Source organism: Ornithorhynchus anatinus, chromosome 1 (assembly GCF_004115215.2).
Source record: "Ornithorhynchus anatinus isolate Pmale09 chromosome 1, mOrnAna1.pri.v4, whole genome shotgun sequence".
In the NCBI taxonomy this organism is placed as follows: domain Eukaryota; kingdom Metazoa; phylum Chordata; class Mammalia; order Monotremata; family Ornithorhynchidae; genus Ornithorhynchus; species Ornithorhynchus anatinus.
In genome coordinates this window covers 168,327,730-168,345,070 of record NC_041728.1, presented here as the reverse complement: position 1 = coordinate 168,345,070, position 17,341 = coordinate 168,327,730, and the positions used below count along the sequence as shown (strand labels likewise).

At 43.7% G+C, this 17,341-nt stretch overlaps 1 protein-coding gene across 2 annotated transcripts in view; it reads left to right on the top strand.

Moving 5' to 3' along the window:
• Nucleotides 1–17,341, top strand: part of STAG1 (stromal antigen 1) — a 341,746-nt gene that overhangs the window by 227,763 nt on the left and 96,642 nt on the right. For both annotated transcript variants that reach the window (XM_029059010.2, XM_029059017.2), the window contains exons 8-9: nucleotides 10,563–10,714; nucleotides 11,188–11,261. In XM_029059010.2, the coding sequence (XP_028914843.1) occupies nucleotides 10,563–10,714; nucleotides 11,188–11,261 (226 nt within the window). The remainder of the gene's footprint in view (nucleotides 1–10,562; nucleotides 10,715–11,187; nucleotides 11,262–17,341) is intronic.

Here is a 17,341-nt window from a genome sequence, read left to right as displayed (position 1 = left end):
TCGTAGCTCACGCGGATTACATGTATAGCCTGGTTTTTGAATGATATTTTTAGCCAGTTTGCTGTGTTGGTCTTTTAGTAGTTCACTTCTTTTCACAGACTGCCAGATGCCTTTGTTATAAGTTCACCTACCTCATTCTGATTGTTGTAATCACGTCGGTGTAGTTTATTTTCTTCTCTCGCTCGCCGGAAACCTCTGACTGTGTTGCCTTGCTTCACATTGTGCTCCACAGTGCCCTGGAAGCATCTTTCCTTCCCAATTTTTCTCCCGTTAGCTACTTTCTTTCAGCGCTCTAGTAAGTTACTTTAGTGCAAGGACATAATGCCAGTGAAGCCTGTCTAGAAACTGATTGGAGAATCTGTAGTAAGTTGAGTTCACACAAAGGGAAAGCACCACTGTTTTATAGATTGTCGGTCAATGAGAAACCTCACTGACTTCTTTATAGCCTGCCAAAAGATGTGTTCGTGTTCTTGAGTTTTCAAGTTTTCCGTCGCTCTTTCTACTGGATCTCTTCCTTTCACCTTGAGCATCCATGTAAATTAGAAGAGAAATGACACTCAATTTTGCCATTCTGTTCTCCAATCTTTCTCCTCCTCCGGTATTAATAAAAACCAAGGCATGTTACATCCCAGACTGAGCTCCTCTTCTCCCTCTACTCCCTCTGCCACCCCCCCTTTACCTCTCCGCAGCTAAACCCCCTTTTTCCCCTTTTCCCTCTGCTCCTCCACCTCTCCCTTCCCATCCCCACAGCACCGTACTCGTCCGCTCGACTGTATATATTTTCATTACCCTATTTATTTTGTTAATGAATTGTACATCGCCTCGATTCTATTTAGTCGCCATTGTTTTTACGAGATGTTCTTCCCCTCGACTCTATTTATTGCCATCGTTCTCGTCTGTCCGTCTCCCCCGATTAGACCGTAAGCCCGTCAAACGGCAGGGACCGTCTCTATCTGTTGCCGACTTGTTCATCCCAAGCGCTTAGTACAGTGCTCTGCACATAGTAAGCGCTCAATAAATACTATTGAATGAATGAATGAATGAATGAACATCCTGTTTCAGTTTTCCCGCTTTTTTATTATTATTCCTTTTGTTCCTGACATGTAAAGTCTTGCGAATGTTAGACCGGTGTTGTCTCTTTTTATTTATCCTCTTCGATTAGCAATCTTCTCAACAGTCAAATAATAGTATTTGTTGACTGTGTACTGCGCGTAGAGCATTTTCTAACTGCTTGGGAGAGGACAATAAAAATAGACTTGGTAGCTTTAGACTGTGAGCCTGGCAGTGGGCTGGGATTGTCTCTATCTGTTGCCGAATTGTACATTCCAAGCGCTTAGTACAGTGCTCTGCACATAGTAAGCACTCAGTAAATACTATTGAATGAATACTCATGATTCTCTGCCTAGAGGGCGCTTCCAGTCTAGTGCTAAAAAAACAAAAAAACCCATCAGAGAATGAGTGGGAACACTCTTAGAATGATCTGTCTTCGGGTTCAAAAATGGCACTTGAGGGAGATAATCAGGTCAGACATAGTCCCTGGCCTTAGCCCCATTTTCTAGTTGAGGAAATTGAGACACTGAGAAGTCAGGTGATCTGTCCTGGGTCACACAGCAGCCATGCGGGAGAGCTGGGAATAGAGAAGCCGGCTTTCCTTCCCCTAGGCCACGCTGCCTAGCAGCAGCAGTTCTAATTTTATTGCCACTATTTCCCTATTATTAAATCTGCTGTACAGAAAATGATGGACTGATGCCAGTTCATAGACTTCAGTTTAAAAGCCGTGGTACATCAATCATGAAGGGTAGCCACTCATTTTTTTTTTTTAAAGATGATCACAGGTTTGACCAGGCCATTCGATTACTTGCGTTCATCCATTCATTGAAGAGTATTTATCGAGTCTTATTGTGTGCAAAGCATTGCACTTGGGAGAGTATGATGCAAAAGCAGACACATCCCTTGCCCACCACGAACCCACAGTCTAGAGAAGGAGGCAGACGATAGATAGATAGATAGATAGATAGATAGATAGATAGATAGATAGATAGATAGATAGATAGATGTATGTCATATACATATGTCCTGGGTGGGTTGGGAGGGCAGATGAATGTAGGAGCAAAGAGAAGTGCAGAAGGGAGTGGGAGAAGAGAGGGCTTAGTCAGGGAAGACTTCTTGGAAGAGATGTCCCTTCAATAAGGCTTTGAATTGCGGGGAGAACAATTATCTGTCTGATTTGAGGAGGGAGGGTGTTCCAGGTCAGCGGTAGGATGTGGGCGAGAGGTCGGTGGCGAAATAGATGAGATCCAGGTAGATTGAGAAGGTGAGCATTAGAGGAATGAGGTGAGCGGGCCGGGTTGTGGGAGGAGAGTAGTGAGTTGAGGTAGGAGGGGGCAAGTTGATTAAATGCTTTAAAGCCAATGGTGAGGAGTTTTTACCTAGGCTTCTCTCATGCTTTTCCTCCCCATTTTGGAACTTTTCATGACCTTACCCTACAGTTTGGTTTTCAAGTCTGCGAAGAGTAAGTCTTATTGCAATTAGTGTTTTGAAGTCAGGTGTCCATATCTGTTGCTTGTGTGATCCTTTCTTGGTTTTGGGTTTTTTGTCAAACAATTGTGACTCGTGTGCCCCTTGAACCGTTTTTAAACTGAGTGGAAGAGGGAAAACGATCTCATTTTAATTTCATTATGGAAAACCTTGGTCAAAAGATGATCACAGAGTCATTTATTTTTGACAAGAATAAATTCTTATGCAAAATTTACAGGATTGAATCTTGAAGTGTTTTTGCTTACAGTAAGTTGTACGTTCAGGTGTTGCCAGATATGATGAAAATCATCATAATCGTCATCAAACGTAGCACTCACCTTAATAGTAGTCATATTTGTTAGGTGCTTATTATATATGCCAGGAACTGTGCTGGACACTGGGGTAGGTCCAGGAAAATGAGTTTGGACACCATCTCTGTCCCACACAGGGCTCTTAATCTAGTGAGGAGGGAGGGAGAACAGGTATTTAGTGCACATTTAAAGATAAGGAACCTGAGGAAAAGAGAAGTCAAGTGACTTGCCTAAGGACACACAGTAGGCAAATGCAGAAGAACCCAGGCCTTCTGACTCCCAGTCCTTTGTCCTTCTTAGTAGGCCAAGCTTCTTCTCAACACCACCACCAATAGTAATAATTATAGCAAACATAATAATCCAATTGCACACATGAACTAATAATTTATCTTGCCTTTCTGGAGGTTAATCTGGAATGTGGACCTATGGAATCAGTTGAAATGAGAGAGCTGGAGAACAGCAACTGTTTTCCCAGTTTTCTTTTACAAAGCTGAATTTCTTTTTCTCATTCTCTTGCTTCACTGCCCCTTTCCGCAGCTACAAAGTGAAACGTTTGTTTTGTTTGGGGCGGTGGGTGGAGGTGGGCAGGGGGCGGGAGAGTATGAGTCCAAATGTGGTGATTTCCAAAAGGCTGTGACCCCTCCTTTTAAAATCAACACTTTCAGAGGTTGACCACCACTGGTGTCTAGCAGCTTGTTGGGGTCTTTTAGGTGGCCCCCAAGCAGATGATGATTTCAGCCTCTGTTTATCAAGTGCCATCTTCATTCTTGCTAATACCGGGGTGCTCGGGGGGCGAACGGGGGGTCAGTAGCTCCTTGCCTCGTGCTGCCACATTGACAGAGGTGAAGTGTACTGGGAGCTTCTCTCTTGCCATCTCCAGTCCACACTGGGGCTCTCAGATTGTAGAGTCCAAAGCTCGGGTTTCTCATTCCTCTGGGGAAAGGAAAAAGATGGAAGGAAAGCAACTGACCATCTTGTGGATGTGTTTAACCACTCACTTCCCTAGAAGGAGGGCAACTTTTTAAGGTGCTCAGTGGCTCTAGTAAGACAGTTACGCATTCAGTTGGCCCAGAGATTCTGGGTCTGTATTCATTCATTCATTCAGTCAGTCAGTCATACTTATTGAGCACTTACTGTGTGCAGAGCAGTGTACTAAGAGCTGGGGAAATACAATGCAACAATAAAGAGAGACAATCCCTGCCCACAATTTTGTTTTGTTGTTTTGTTGTCTGTCTCCCCCATTTAGACTGTGACCCCGTTGTTGGGCAGGAATTGTCTCTATCTGTTGCCAAATTGTTCATTCCAAGCATTTAGTACAATGCTCTGCACACAGTAAGTGCTCAATAAATAATTGAATGAACAGGTTCACAGTCTAGAGGGGGGAGAGACAGACGTCACTACGAGTAAACAGACATCAAGGTAAATAAGTACAATTACAGATATATACATAAGTGCTGTGGGGTGGGGAGACGGGGGTAGAGCAAAAAGAGCTAGTCAGGGTGACGCGGAAGGGAGTGGGAGATGAGGAAAAGTGAGGCTTAGTCTGGGAAGTGGAATGTAGTCTGTAGCCTTTATTTGGACACTGAGTAGGTCCCGTCATTGTGAATAACACTTCTACACTCCCTGGCTCATAAGCCCATACCTTGGCATTATCCTGGACTCATCTCTCTCACTCAACCCACAAATCCGGTCATTTCTACCTTCACAACGTGAATAAAATCTGCCCTTCCCTCTCTGTCCAAACTGCTCAAAGCCCTACTGAAGGGCTCACCTCCTCCAGGAGTTCCTCCCAGACTAAGCCTCCCTTTTCATTTAGGCCCCCCCGCCCGTCTCCCCGACTCGCTCCCTTTGCTCTAAGCCTCCCCCCCGCCAGCACTTGTGTATGTATGTGTATATCTCTCATTCTCTTTATTTATATTGATGCCTGTTTACTTGTTTTGATGTCTGTCACCATCCTTCTAGACTGTAAACCCGGTGTGGGCAGAGATTGTCACTACTGCTGAATTGTACTGTCCAAACAGCACGCTGATCTGCACGCAGTAAGCCCTCAGTAAATACGATTGGATGACTGAATAAATGGTTCAAGCAAGCAGTCAGTCAATCAATCGCTTAATCGCTTTGGATACTGCTTCAGCCTTCTCATTGACCTCCCTGCCTCCTGTCTCTTCCCACTCCAACCCTTACTTCACACTGCTGTCCGGATCATTTTTCTTAAAAACTGTTGTGTCCGTGTCTCCCCATTCCTCAGGAACCTCCAGTGGTTGCCCATCCACCTCTGCATCATACAGAAACTCCTTACAATTCATTCTTCCGTTCATTCAGTCGTATTTCTTGAGGGCCCGCACGCTTGGCTCCTCGAATGCCAACCTACTCACTGGAGCTCAGTCTCATCTATCTCACTGCCGTCCCCGGGCCCATGTCCTCCCTTCAGCCTGCAATTCCTTCCCCCTTCGTATCTGACCGACCATCACTTTCCCCACTTACAGAGCTTTCTGAAGAGCTTTATGAAGAGCTTTATGAAGATCACATCTCCACCAAGAGACCTTCCTTGACTAAGCTCTCTTTTCCCCAACTTCCTCTCCATTCTGCGTCCTCCCTCCACTTGATTCCGTAGCCTTTAAGCACTTGGTATTCACCCCTGCCTCAGTCCCACAGTACTGATGTGTACGTACTTTATTTTAACATCTGTCCTTCCCCTCCAGACTGTTAGCTCTTTGTGGGCAGGAAACATTCATTCATTCAATCGTATTAACTGAGTGCTTACTGTGTGCAGAGCACTGTACTAAGCGCTTGGAAAGTATAATTCAGGAACAGATAGAGACAGTCCCTGCCCACAACCGGCTCACAGTCTACCAGCTCTGCACCCAGTAAGCGCTTAATAAATGCCGTTGATTGATTCCCGGTGGGGTGAAAAACTTCCGTCAAAGAGAAAAACCTCATTTGCCATTATGTGAGAATAGAGAGTAATTTCGCCCGAATTTTCTCCTTGCTGTCAGCAGTATTAGGATGCCAAAGTGGTGTTTTAAGCCATTGGAATTTTTGAACAGCACTGTCAGTATGGAAACGTTTTACTATGCCTATTGTAAAAGAAGAAGTATTGGAAACGTCTCCTTCTAATTTCAGCGTCTGCTTTGTTTAAATGTGCATCTAGATCTGGCACCGAAACGGATGTTTTGTTTAGGCAAATTATTCTCAAAAGAGCATTTTGTATAGCGTTAAGAGTGGGGAAGCCCTGCCCAAATTGAAGGGAAAACCGCTGAAAGTTGAGGCCACTGAGGCGAAAGATATCGGAACGGTAGCGATGATGGAACGGGATTAGCTCGAACAGTGCTCTTCCTTAGTTAGTCATTCAGTAGTATTGAATGAGCACTTACTGTGTGCAGACCACTCTTCTAAGCATTGAGAAAAGTACAGTGGTAGGGATTGTCTCTATCTGTTTCCGAATTGTAATAATGTTGGTATTTGTTAAGCGCTTACTATGTGCCGAGCACTGTTCTAAGCGCTGGGGTAGACACAGGGGAATCAGGTTGTCCCACGTGGGGCTCACAGTCTTAATCCCCATTTTACAGATGAGGTAACTGAGGCACCGAGAAGTTAAGTGACTTGCCCAAAGTCACACAGCTGACAAGGGGCCGAGCCGGGATTCGAACCCATGACCTCTGACTCCAAAGCCCATGCTCTGTCCACTGAGCCATGCTGGTTCTCAATTGTACTTTCCAAGTGCTTAGTACAGTGCTCTGCACACAGTAGGCGCTCAATAAATATGACTGAATGAATGAAGAGATTGGTTTTGGTAGATCTGATTCTTGCCCTCCAGGATCTTACAATCTAGTGAGAGAGACAGACAGTAACATGAATTAGTTTATGGAGCAGCATGGTGTAGTGGAAAGAGCATGGGCTTGGGAGTCAGAGGTCGCGGATTCTAATCCCGGCTCCGCCATTTATCAGCTGGGTGACTTTGGGCGAGTCACTTAACTTCTCTGGGCCTCAGTGACCTCAGTTGTAAAATGGGGATTAAGACTGTGAGTTCCACGTGGGACAACCTGTGTACCTTGCGTATACCCCAGCGCTTAGAACAATGCTTGGCACATAGTAAGCGTTTAACAAATATCATCTTTATTATTAAATTACAGATAGGGGGAGCAACAGAGAATAAGGAGCTGTACATCTGTGTTCTGCCGGGGGGAGATTCGGGGTGTTTGAGTATCAAAGTACCTAGAGGGAATTGGGACTTGGGGTTTAGGTGACACAGAAACGAGGAAAAATAGGATGAAGATGTGCGAGGTGAGTCAGGGAAGACTTCCTGGGGGAGATATGATTTTAATGGAACTTGAAATATGGCGGGAATGATGTTCTGTTGGATTTGAAGAAGGAGGAGGGAGAGCGTGAGCAAGAGGTTGGCAGCGACACAGGCGAGAGTGAGGCGCAGTAAGTAGGTTAGCATCGGAAGAGCAAAGGGTGTGGGCCGGGTTGTAGTGGGAAAATGAGGATAAATAGTAGGGAGAGAGCTGATTAAGTGCCTTTATGCTGAAGGTGAGGAGTTTCTGTTTGAGGAGATGGATGGCAAACATTAGAGGTTTTTGAGGAGTGGAGGAATGTGTGGAGAATTAATTTTTTAGAATAATGATTTTTCATTCAATCATATTTATTGAGTGCTAACTGTGTGCTGAGCAGTGTACTAAGCGCTTCGAAAGTACAGTTCGGCAACGGCTAGAGACGATCCCTACCCAACAACGGGCTCACAGTCGAGAAAGGGGGAGACAGACAACAGAATAAACCTAAGTAGACTCTTACCTGGGAATGGATAATAGGGTTGGTGTGGTGGGGGATTCATCATCCTCCGACCGTCTCTCAGTTGATCAGACACCGTTGGCAGGAATTAATTAAAAGACTCGGCTCACGTTGGCAGGAACCAGTCAGAGGCTGTGGCTCATTCCGGGTGGCGTAAATTAACTCCTGCAACTCAGTGAAGGAAGATCAAATAGGGGGCACCCAAGGAAGGCGATTCAGACTCATGTCTTGTACCCACTAGAAGATGATGGAGGCATGCACGATATATCTTTTCGTGGTAGAGCAGTGAGAGCTTGATATTATTACTGTAAGTGCAGATACATTCTTTTGGAGAGCAGGGTGAATTGAAGACTGGAGAGAGGAGAGGCTGAAGGGCAGGGAGGTTAGTCAGGCTGATGCAGTAGTAGAGGCCAAATGTGACAAGTGCTTGGTTTACTGTGAAAGTGCTTTGACGGAAGAGGAAGAGGTAGATTCTAGAAATGTTGCCAAGGTAGAACAGATAGGATTTGAGAAGCAGCTTGGCTTAGTGGAAAGAGCACAGGCTTGGGAGTCAGAGGTCGTGGGTTCTAATCCCGGCTCTGCCACTAGTCAGCTGTGTGACTTTGGGCAAGTCACTTCACTTCTCTGGGCCTCAGTTACCTCATCTGTATAATGGGATAAGACTGTGAGCCCCACCTGGGACAACCTGCTAAACCTGTATCTCCCCAAGCACTTAGAACAGTGCTTGGCACATAGTAAGCGCTTAACAAATACCATAATTGTTGTTGTTATCATTTGGCGACAGATTGAATAAGCAGTTTGAATGAAACAGATGAAGTCGAGGATAAGGCAAAGGTGGAGGGTTAGTGAACCAGGGAGGGCGGAGGTGGTGCCTTCAGTGATGGGAAAGTCAAGGGGTGGGCAGGGTGTGGGTGGGAAGAGAGATGATAGATTTGGGAGTCACCCACATATAGATGGAAATTGAAGCCATGGGAGCAAATGAATTCTCCAAGGGAGTTGAATGCAGATGGAGAATGGAAGGAGATCCAGAACTGATCTTGAGGCCTTGAGGATACTCTCATTTAGAGGGTAGGGGGGCAGAGAAGGAGCCAGCGAAAATGGTCGTGAAGGAGCGGAGATAGGAGGAAAATCAGGAGAGGTTGTTATCGGTGAAACCAAGGTTAGATGGTGTTTCCTTAGCGTCAGAGGCTGCTGAAGAGTGTACGAGGATAGGATGCGGTCTGTTGGAGTTGGCAAGGAGAGTGTTATTCCTGATCTTGAAAAGAGCAGTGTAGTGGAGGGGGCGGAAGCCAGAGTGTATTCATTCATTCATTCATTCATTCATTCAATCATATTTATTTAGCACTTACTGTCTGCAGAGCACTGTACTAGGTGCTTGGGAAGTACAGTTCGGCAACAAATAGAGACAATCCCTACCCAGTGGGCTCACAATCTAGAAGCGGGGAGACAGACAACAAAACAAAGCAAGTGGACAGGCATCAATAGCATCAATGTAAATAAATAGAATTGTAGATATATACACATCATTAATAAAGTAGAATAATAAATATGTACATATATACATAAGTGCTGTGGGGTAGGAAGAGGGGGTGGAGCAGAGGGAGGGAGTAGGGGCGATGGGGAGGGAAGGGGAAACAGAGGGAAAGGGAGGGCTCAGTGTGGGAAGGCCTCCTGGAGGAGGTGAACTCTCAGTAGGGCTTTGAAGAGGGAAAGTGAGCTAGTTTGGTGGATGTGAGGAGGGAGGGCATTCCAGACCAGAGGTAGGACGTAGGCCAGGGGTCGAGGGCAGGACAGGCAAGAATGAGGGACTATGAGGTTAGTGGCAGAGGAGCTCAGTGTGCGGGCTGGGCTGTAGAAAGAGAGAAGGGAGGTTTGGTAGGAGGGGGCAAGGTGATGGAGAACTTTGTAGGGGGCCAGGAAGAGATTTGGAGATATTGAGGCAGCAAGTGTAAACAAGTTTGGAAAGGAATGGTAGGAGGGATATGGGAGGATAACTGGAGGATACAGAGGAATCAAAGGGATATTTTGGGGTAAGGGATATGTGGGCAAGTTTGAATGCAAAGTGCCATTGGAGAGGGAGAGGTTGAAGATGGATGTTGGGGAGGGGAAAAGGGAGGTGGCAAAAGGTAATAAGGTGAAAAGATGGGGTCAGAGGTGCAGAGAATGAGGGTAGAATTTGGGAAATCTCTTGAGAGATGACTGGGAAGGGTGAGAAAGTCTGGGAGGCCAGAGGAGGGTGGAATGGGGGACATTTTAGGGAGTTCACGCCTGGTGATTTCATTTTTGTTGATGAAATAGGTGGTCTGTTCATCGGGGAAAAGATAGATGTTCAAGGAGGGAGTTAAAAGGAAGAAACAGTGGAAAATGGACATGCGATTCTTAAGTTGTCTAACCAGGAAAGAACTCTTTCTTGGGCACATAAGAGTAGACATCAGATATGGACAGGAAGTGCCTCTAGGGAGGCTACTTGCCTGTCTTGAAAGAATGGTCATTTTTTGCAAGTCTACTTTAGTGATCAGATACCTGTTTAGCAGTTCATTTATTTAGAAGTAGGTCTAAAGTAGCCTTGGGAGTCAGAAGGTTTATGGGTTCTAATTCCGGCTCCACCTGTCTGCTGTGTGACTTGGGGCAAGTCACGTCACTGCTCTGTACCTGTTACCTCATCTGTAAAATGGCGATGGAGACTGAGAGCCCCATGTGGGACAGGGACTGTGTCCAACCCGATTTGCTTGTATCCACCCCAGTGCTTAAAATAGTGCCTGGCCCACAGTAAATGCTTAACAAATGTCAAAATTATTATTACTATTATTATTGTCATACAAATTGCTGGGAAAGCTCATAGGCCCTCCGTTATCTGTTTTCAAAGTATATCGTGTGTAGTCGTATGGTAGTTTTTATAAAAGCGTAAATAACGCAACCATGTTTTCAATCTTGATTTTATAGCCATGAAGCTTATGACTGCTCTGGTGAATGTTGCCTTAAACCTGAGTATTCATCAGGATAATACACAGAGGCAGTATGAAGCTGAAAGAAATAAAATGATTGGGAAGAGAGCCAATGAAAGGCTGGAGTTACTACTTCAGAAACGGAAAGAGGTAAGGCAGATTGTTTCTGATTGTTATAGCCTGTAATATGTGCCGGCAAAACTAGGTTTTGATAAAAATGGGGTTGGCTTGGGTTTGTACATTTTTTTATACAATCTGTAGTCTTAAGAAAATTAGAATCAAATGGCTATAAAAATTAAATGCATTTGTAGAGTTTAAGTACTGTGCTTTTTCTCAAAGTCTTTTCATCGAATTTTGTGGATTTTTTGTAAACTTTTGTAATAAACAATGGCAGCAATGACGGAAAACTGTATATCAAGAGGCTAGAAACTGTTTTGTTTCCCTTTGGTTTTGTTTTTCCAAAAACTTTGACCATGCCCAATGCTATCGAACAGAGCCAAGGAAGACAAAATTATTTGACTCTCCTCCTAACTGGGGAAGCTAACATATCCAAGGTAGATTATCAGTATTCCAGTCTAATATAAATTCAAACTATTCATGACTTGGTGTTTTTTTTTTTTCAGCTGCAGGAAAACCAAGATGAGATTGAAAATATGATGAACTCTATTTTTAAGGGTATATTTGTTCATAGATACCGGTAAGAGAAAAAATATACGTGGCTTACTTAACTACATTGGATTAGGTTCTTGTCCTGGAGTAAAATTTCGAGTATTTTTCCTGTCGTCATTGTTCTCCTATCCTTTAAAGTTCTAGAAGCCGCACGATAAATTCAGTTCGAATTTCAAAGGGTAGTTTGAGAAGGGATATTCAGAGAGATCACTGAAAGTAAGCAGTCCAATTATCGGCCCACCTTTTTTTTTTTTTTTTTTTTTTTAGCAGAGCGTCTTAAAATCATCCCAAACTAGAAGACATGTTGACTGGGTAGGTTCTTGAAATGGCAAGTCAGCTGGGACCCCAAAAACTCTGCCATTCTTAGCAGCCAGTCTGCGGCTGAACTCCCCGGTTCTCTGCCTTGATTCATCCCAAGCTAATACGGATGGAGCAGCTACCGGCTCTGGAGAAGGAGAAACGCAGATCCTGGAAAGACATGATCCAGGAGGCCGAATCCCATAATGAGATGGGGATTGCGCCTGACCAATAGAGCCCGGGCCCGGGAGTCAGAAGGTCACGGGTTCTAATGCCGGCTCCGCCACTTGTCTACTGTGTGACCTTGGGCCCGTTACTTCATAATAAAGTTCGTATTTGTTAAGCGCTTACTGTGTGCCGAGCACTGTTCTAAGCGCTGGGGGAGATACAACAGCGCTTGAGAAGCAGCGTGGCTCAGTGGAAAGAGCCCGGGCTTGGGAGTCAGAGGTCATGGGTTCGAATCCCGGTTCTGCCGCTTGTCAGCTGTGACTGTCGGCAAGTCACTTACTTCTCCGGGCCTCAGTTACCTCATCTGTAAAATGGGGATGAAGACTGTGAGCCTCACGTGGGACAACCTGATTACCCTGTATCTTCCCCAGCACTTAGAACAGTGCTCTGCACATAGTAAGCGCTTAACAAATACCAACATTATTATTACAGGGTACTTCATTTCTCTGGGCCTCAGTGACCTCATCTGTGAGACTGTGAGCCCCATGTGGGATAAGGAGTGTGTCCAACCTGATTTGCTTGAATCCACCCCACTGCTTAGTACAGGGTCTGGCACATAGTGAGCGCTTAACAAGTACGAGGATTATTATTATTATTCATTAACTGTTCTTCATGTTAATGTCTGCCTCCCCCACTAGACTGAGAAGCAGAAGTGAATGGAGCATGGACCTGGGAGTCAGAAAGGTCATGGGTTCTAATCCCGGCTCCATCACTTGTCTGCTGTGTGACTTGGGCAACTCACTTCACTTCAGTTACCTCATCTGGAAAATGGGGATTGAGATCATGAGCCCTACATGGGACAGGGACTGGGTCCACCCCAGTGTTTAGATCAGTGCCTTGCCCATAATAAGCATTTAACAAGACTGTAAACTCATTATTGGCAGGGAACGTGTCTGCTAATTCTATTGGATTGTACTCTCCCAAGAGCTTAGTAAATTGCTCTGCACATAATAAGCACTTTCTAAATAGGAGTGCTTGATTGATGTCTGACTGCCCCAGCAGTTAGAGCAATAAGAAGCAGTATGGCCTAATGGATAGATCATTGGCAGGAGAATCAGAAGGAGCTGGGTTCTAATCCCAGCTCTGCCACTTCACTTCTCAGTGCCTCAGTTACCTCATCGACAAAATGAGGATTTTAAGCCTGGGAGCCCTACTTTGGGACATGGGCTCATTAACCTGTACCAACCTGATTAACTTGAATCAGCCTCGCTGCTTTAGTGTAGTGCCTGGCACAGAGTAAGTGCTTAACAAATATCATAAGAAAACTACCAAAAAGAAAGTGCCGTACGTATAGTAAGAGCTTAACAAATACAGTAGTAATAATCATAAACTAACCTTCATACTAGCTTCACTCTCGACTCAACTTTAGACCCCTTACTCATGCTATCCCCCTCTGAAAATTCCCTCCCTGCCCAATCTGACAGCCTACCATTCTTTCCACTTTCAAAGTAAATCCACTTAAAATCCCAGCTCCTCCCTGTAGCCCTCTGGATTTACTCCCCCAGGTTCTAAGTCATCAACTCATCAGCCCCCACTAGCACTTAGATATTTATGTGTATCCAATCCCAGCACTTCTGAATACATGTAAGTCAATTTTGCAGTTAATTATTTAGAATTTTCTAATTGGTCAGACTTTTTATGTCTGCCTTCCTTCATGTCTGATGCTTCTGATGTATTTTCCAGAGTGCTTAGCCCAATACATTGTACCCAGCAGGTGTTCAGTCAAATACTGTTACTAGTGTGAAGCCAGAATCGTTTTGAGAAATGATTATATCAGTGTGGAAGAGTCAGGCTGATCCCAGGCGCAGATCTGGCTGCACCCACAATTCTTAGAATACCTTTTAGAAACTAATGGCAATATTTTGTAGAGCATTTTTTTAATCCATAGCACTCAGGAAGAAATTTTGTATTCTGGATTACCTGCTTTTTGCTGTTCCTAATATTTGTATTTAGGTAGGTTAGTATTCACATTCTGAAAAAAAAATGCCCATGTAATTCCGTGTTTGGGATTGTTGGGATGGAAAATGAAAACTGAGGTGTCTGAATTCTTTGTTTGAGCATACTTCTTAATACCATCAGCAGTAATGACTTGGCAAACCGTAGATGATTTTGAAATCACTTTCTAGTAGTTCCCCTATTTTTTTGTCTTCTACAGATGGACAGAGAATCACATACATACACACACACACACTCACACACACGTTCACACACAGTCACACACAGAGAAACAGGGTTGGGGAGAGGAGAGAGACAGAAGTGCCCAGGATTTTGTTTTTCTTAGTGTTTCACTTCATATGTGACAGAAACATCATAGTTCAGTGATAATATTAACAACTGGCCAGTTCAGTTTAATTTTGCTCCGCTGTCTCATCAGCAAATAAAAAGTTAACTGGGGTTTTTGCAGATTTAAGTAAAATACAGCAGTGGAGAGAAGGGAGTTTTGAATTATAGCAAATCATTTTAAGAATCGTTCTCAGAAAAGAGGGAAAAAGAAAACTTCAGGACATTTCTATTTGGGTGTCCTGCCGGTACCTCAAACTTAACATGTCCAAAACAGAACTCTCCATCTTCCCACCCAAACCTTGTCTTCCCCCTGACCTTTCCATCGCTGTAGACCACACCACTGGCCTCACTGCCCAAAATGTTTCACAAGCCTGTAACCTTGGCATCCTGCATATTCATCAAATCCTATCTGTAATAACTTCACAAATGTTCTAGAATTCGCCCCCTTCCTCTCCAACCAAACTCTGCCTCCCACCTCTCCCTTCTCCAGTCCATACTTCACTCTGCTGCTCGGATAAGATTTCTAAGAAAAACGTTCAATCCACATCTTCCCACCCTTAAAAAGCCTCCCATGGTTGCCCGTCCACCTCTGCATCCAACAGAAACTTCTCGCCATCAGCTATAATAATGGCATTTGTTAAGTGATTACTGTGTGCCAAGCACTGTTCTACGTGCTGGGATAGATACAAGGTAATCGAGTTGTCTCACATGGGGCTCACAGTCTTCATCCCCATTTTCCAGATGAGGTAACTGAGGGACAGAGAAGTGGCTTGCCCAAAGTCACACAGCTGACAAGAGGCAAAGCCGGGATTAAAACCCATGACCTCTGAATCCCAAACCTGTGCTCTTCCCACTAAGCCACACTTTAAGGCACTAAATCAGCCCTCCCCATCCTACCTCACTTCTCTGACCACCTACGAAGCTGAAGCCCCACATTTTGCTCCTCTAATGCAGACCTACTGTCGATACCTCGATCTCTGTCTCGCCACTGACCCCTTGCCCATGTCTTTCCTGTGATTTGGAACTCCCTCGGTAGCCCGAAACCAACATTCTCCCCACCTTCAAAGACATGTTTTCTCCAAGAAGCCTTCCCTGACTAAGCCCTTATTTTCCCTCTTCACCCTCCCTTATTCATTGCTTATGCACTTCAGTCTATCACCTTTAAACACTTGATAATCTCCCCAGCCCCACAACACTTATGTACATATCCTTATACTCTGCCATTCATCATCATCATCATCATCATCATTGGCATTTATTGAGCACTTACTATGTGCAGAGCACTGTAGTAGGTGCTTGGGAGAGTAATTGCCCTGTCTGTAATTCATTTTAACGTCTGCCTCCCGCTCTAGACTGTAAACTCCGTGTGGGCAGGGATAGTGTCAACTAACTCTTTGGTATTGCACTCTCTCAAGTCCTTAGTATGGTGCTCTACACATAGTAATCACTCAGTAAATACTATTAATTGATGGAGAACAAAAGATTGCAAATATTCAGCTACTTATAAAGTGACTTTAATAATAGTGTAAAGCAGTTCCATCTCCTAAAACAACATTAGCTTTTCTGGTTTCAGGACATTGAAAAAATAAACCTTAATTTTACATTCTTATTTCTGGGTTATTTATGAACTCTCTGCTCAGTCGCCTTTGAGTCATCTTGATAAAAAAAAAAGTTTGACAAATTGGCTTAGAAATGTGTTTCCTCATATGTCTTGAAAATTGGATGAAGGAACATAAACAAAGGATAATTATGAATAGCAGTATATCCATTTGAGAAAAGAATTACTCAGTGGAATGCTGCAAAGATTTGTATTGCAATAGTTCTGAATGATTTTACATCTTTATTAAGGATAAGGAACAGTGGGCCAAAGAAACATTTAATTAAAATTTCAGATGATCCTAAATTGGAATGCAGTGAAAGCATAAGAGTGTATAAAAGAAATAATAAAGTTGGATTGGAAAGACGAGCAGAAAATAGATGAAATTAGATTTAGTAAAGCAATTGTGATTTGGTGCTTTGTGAGCAGAGGAGTCCTAGCTAAGTGGTGCCTTCAAAGGAAAAGGAGATTTTTGTGCCTTTATCCTCTCTTGCCCTCCCTTTCTCCTTCATCTCCTCTTGCCTTTCTCACCCGCCTTTATTACACACAAACACGCGCACACCCCACAACACCCCTTTTCTGATAGGAACATTTTTTTACAAGCTGAATGCCCCAAGATTTTCACTTTGCTAGTTACTTATTCTAACATTTATTTCTACAAAGAATTAATCAGTCCTCTTTATTGAGTGTTTACTGTCTGCAGAGCACTGTACTAAGTGCTTGAGAGAGGACCATCTAATAAAGAAGTTGTGTCTCTCCTCAAACTGCCCTTTTTAAAATAAATTTGTTGGGAAATCACATACCTTTGATGCCATCATTAGCCTCATGCTTTTTCTTATCCCATTTACTCCCTTTCCCCTTCTGCTTCCTTGCCAAGGGCGCACCCAAAACCCTACAATCAAGCCCCAAGTCCAACTTGCCCATTTAAGGGAACCGGCCAGGCTTTCTGAGGAAAAAATGAAATAAAGATAGAGGTCGAAGGAGGAAGTGACAGGAAAAAGGACGCAAGATGGAGTCTGAGGGGTTATATGCAAGATCAGAAAAAAGAAAAGTGAAAATGCAAGGCAGTAGAGAAAGAAAGGTGATGTCGGTAATAGAGAACTCGCATATGAAAAGTAAGGGACTGTTTATTGTGATAGGTAAAATCCTGTCATCGATCGTTTATCGCATTATTGGGAAAGAGAAATGATGGCTCTGTGGCACTGCAGTTCAGGCAAGTGGCCTAAAATAGTAGATACCGGGTTCATTCATACAATTCACCAGAGTTTTGCAGGCTTATTGGAAGATGGATTTCCTTGGTTGCTGATTTTTAGGAATTTAATTTTGAAAACGTTTGTCAAGTATTAAAATCTGTAGCGTTTTTAATGGTATTCATTTTTTTAGTATCTTTATGTCTGAAACATGTTTTGGCTAACTGGTAATTTTCATTGAAAATGCATTCCAGGGATACTGGATCAGCTCTCTCCATCGTATTCCTTATTGCTAACTAAATGTTTGCTTAGATAGTTTTATCATTTTCTAGAGAAATGATTTTTGACCCCTGTGTAGTATTGGATGTGAAAAAAATCTATTTCCCCTAAGTGTATAATGTAGCTTGTAATTTGCACTTTTTGAGGACTGAAGGTCATCTCCCCTCTTAATTTATCTCAAAAGCCTGGAGAAATTGAGCCAAAGTTAGAAGTAATTCTAGTCAGAGTAGATGT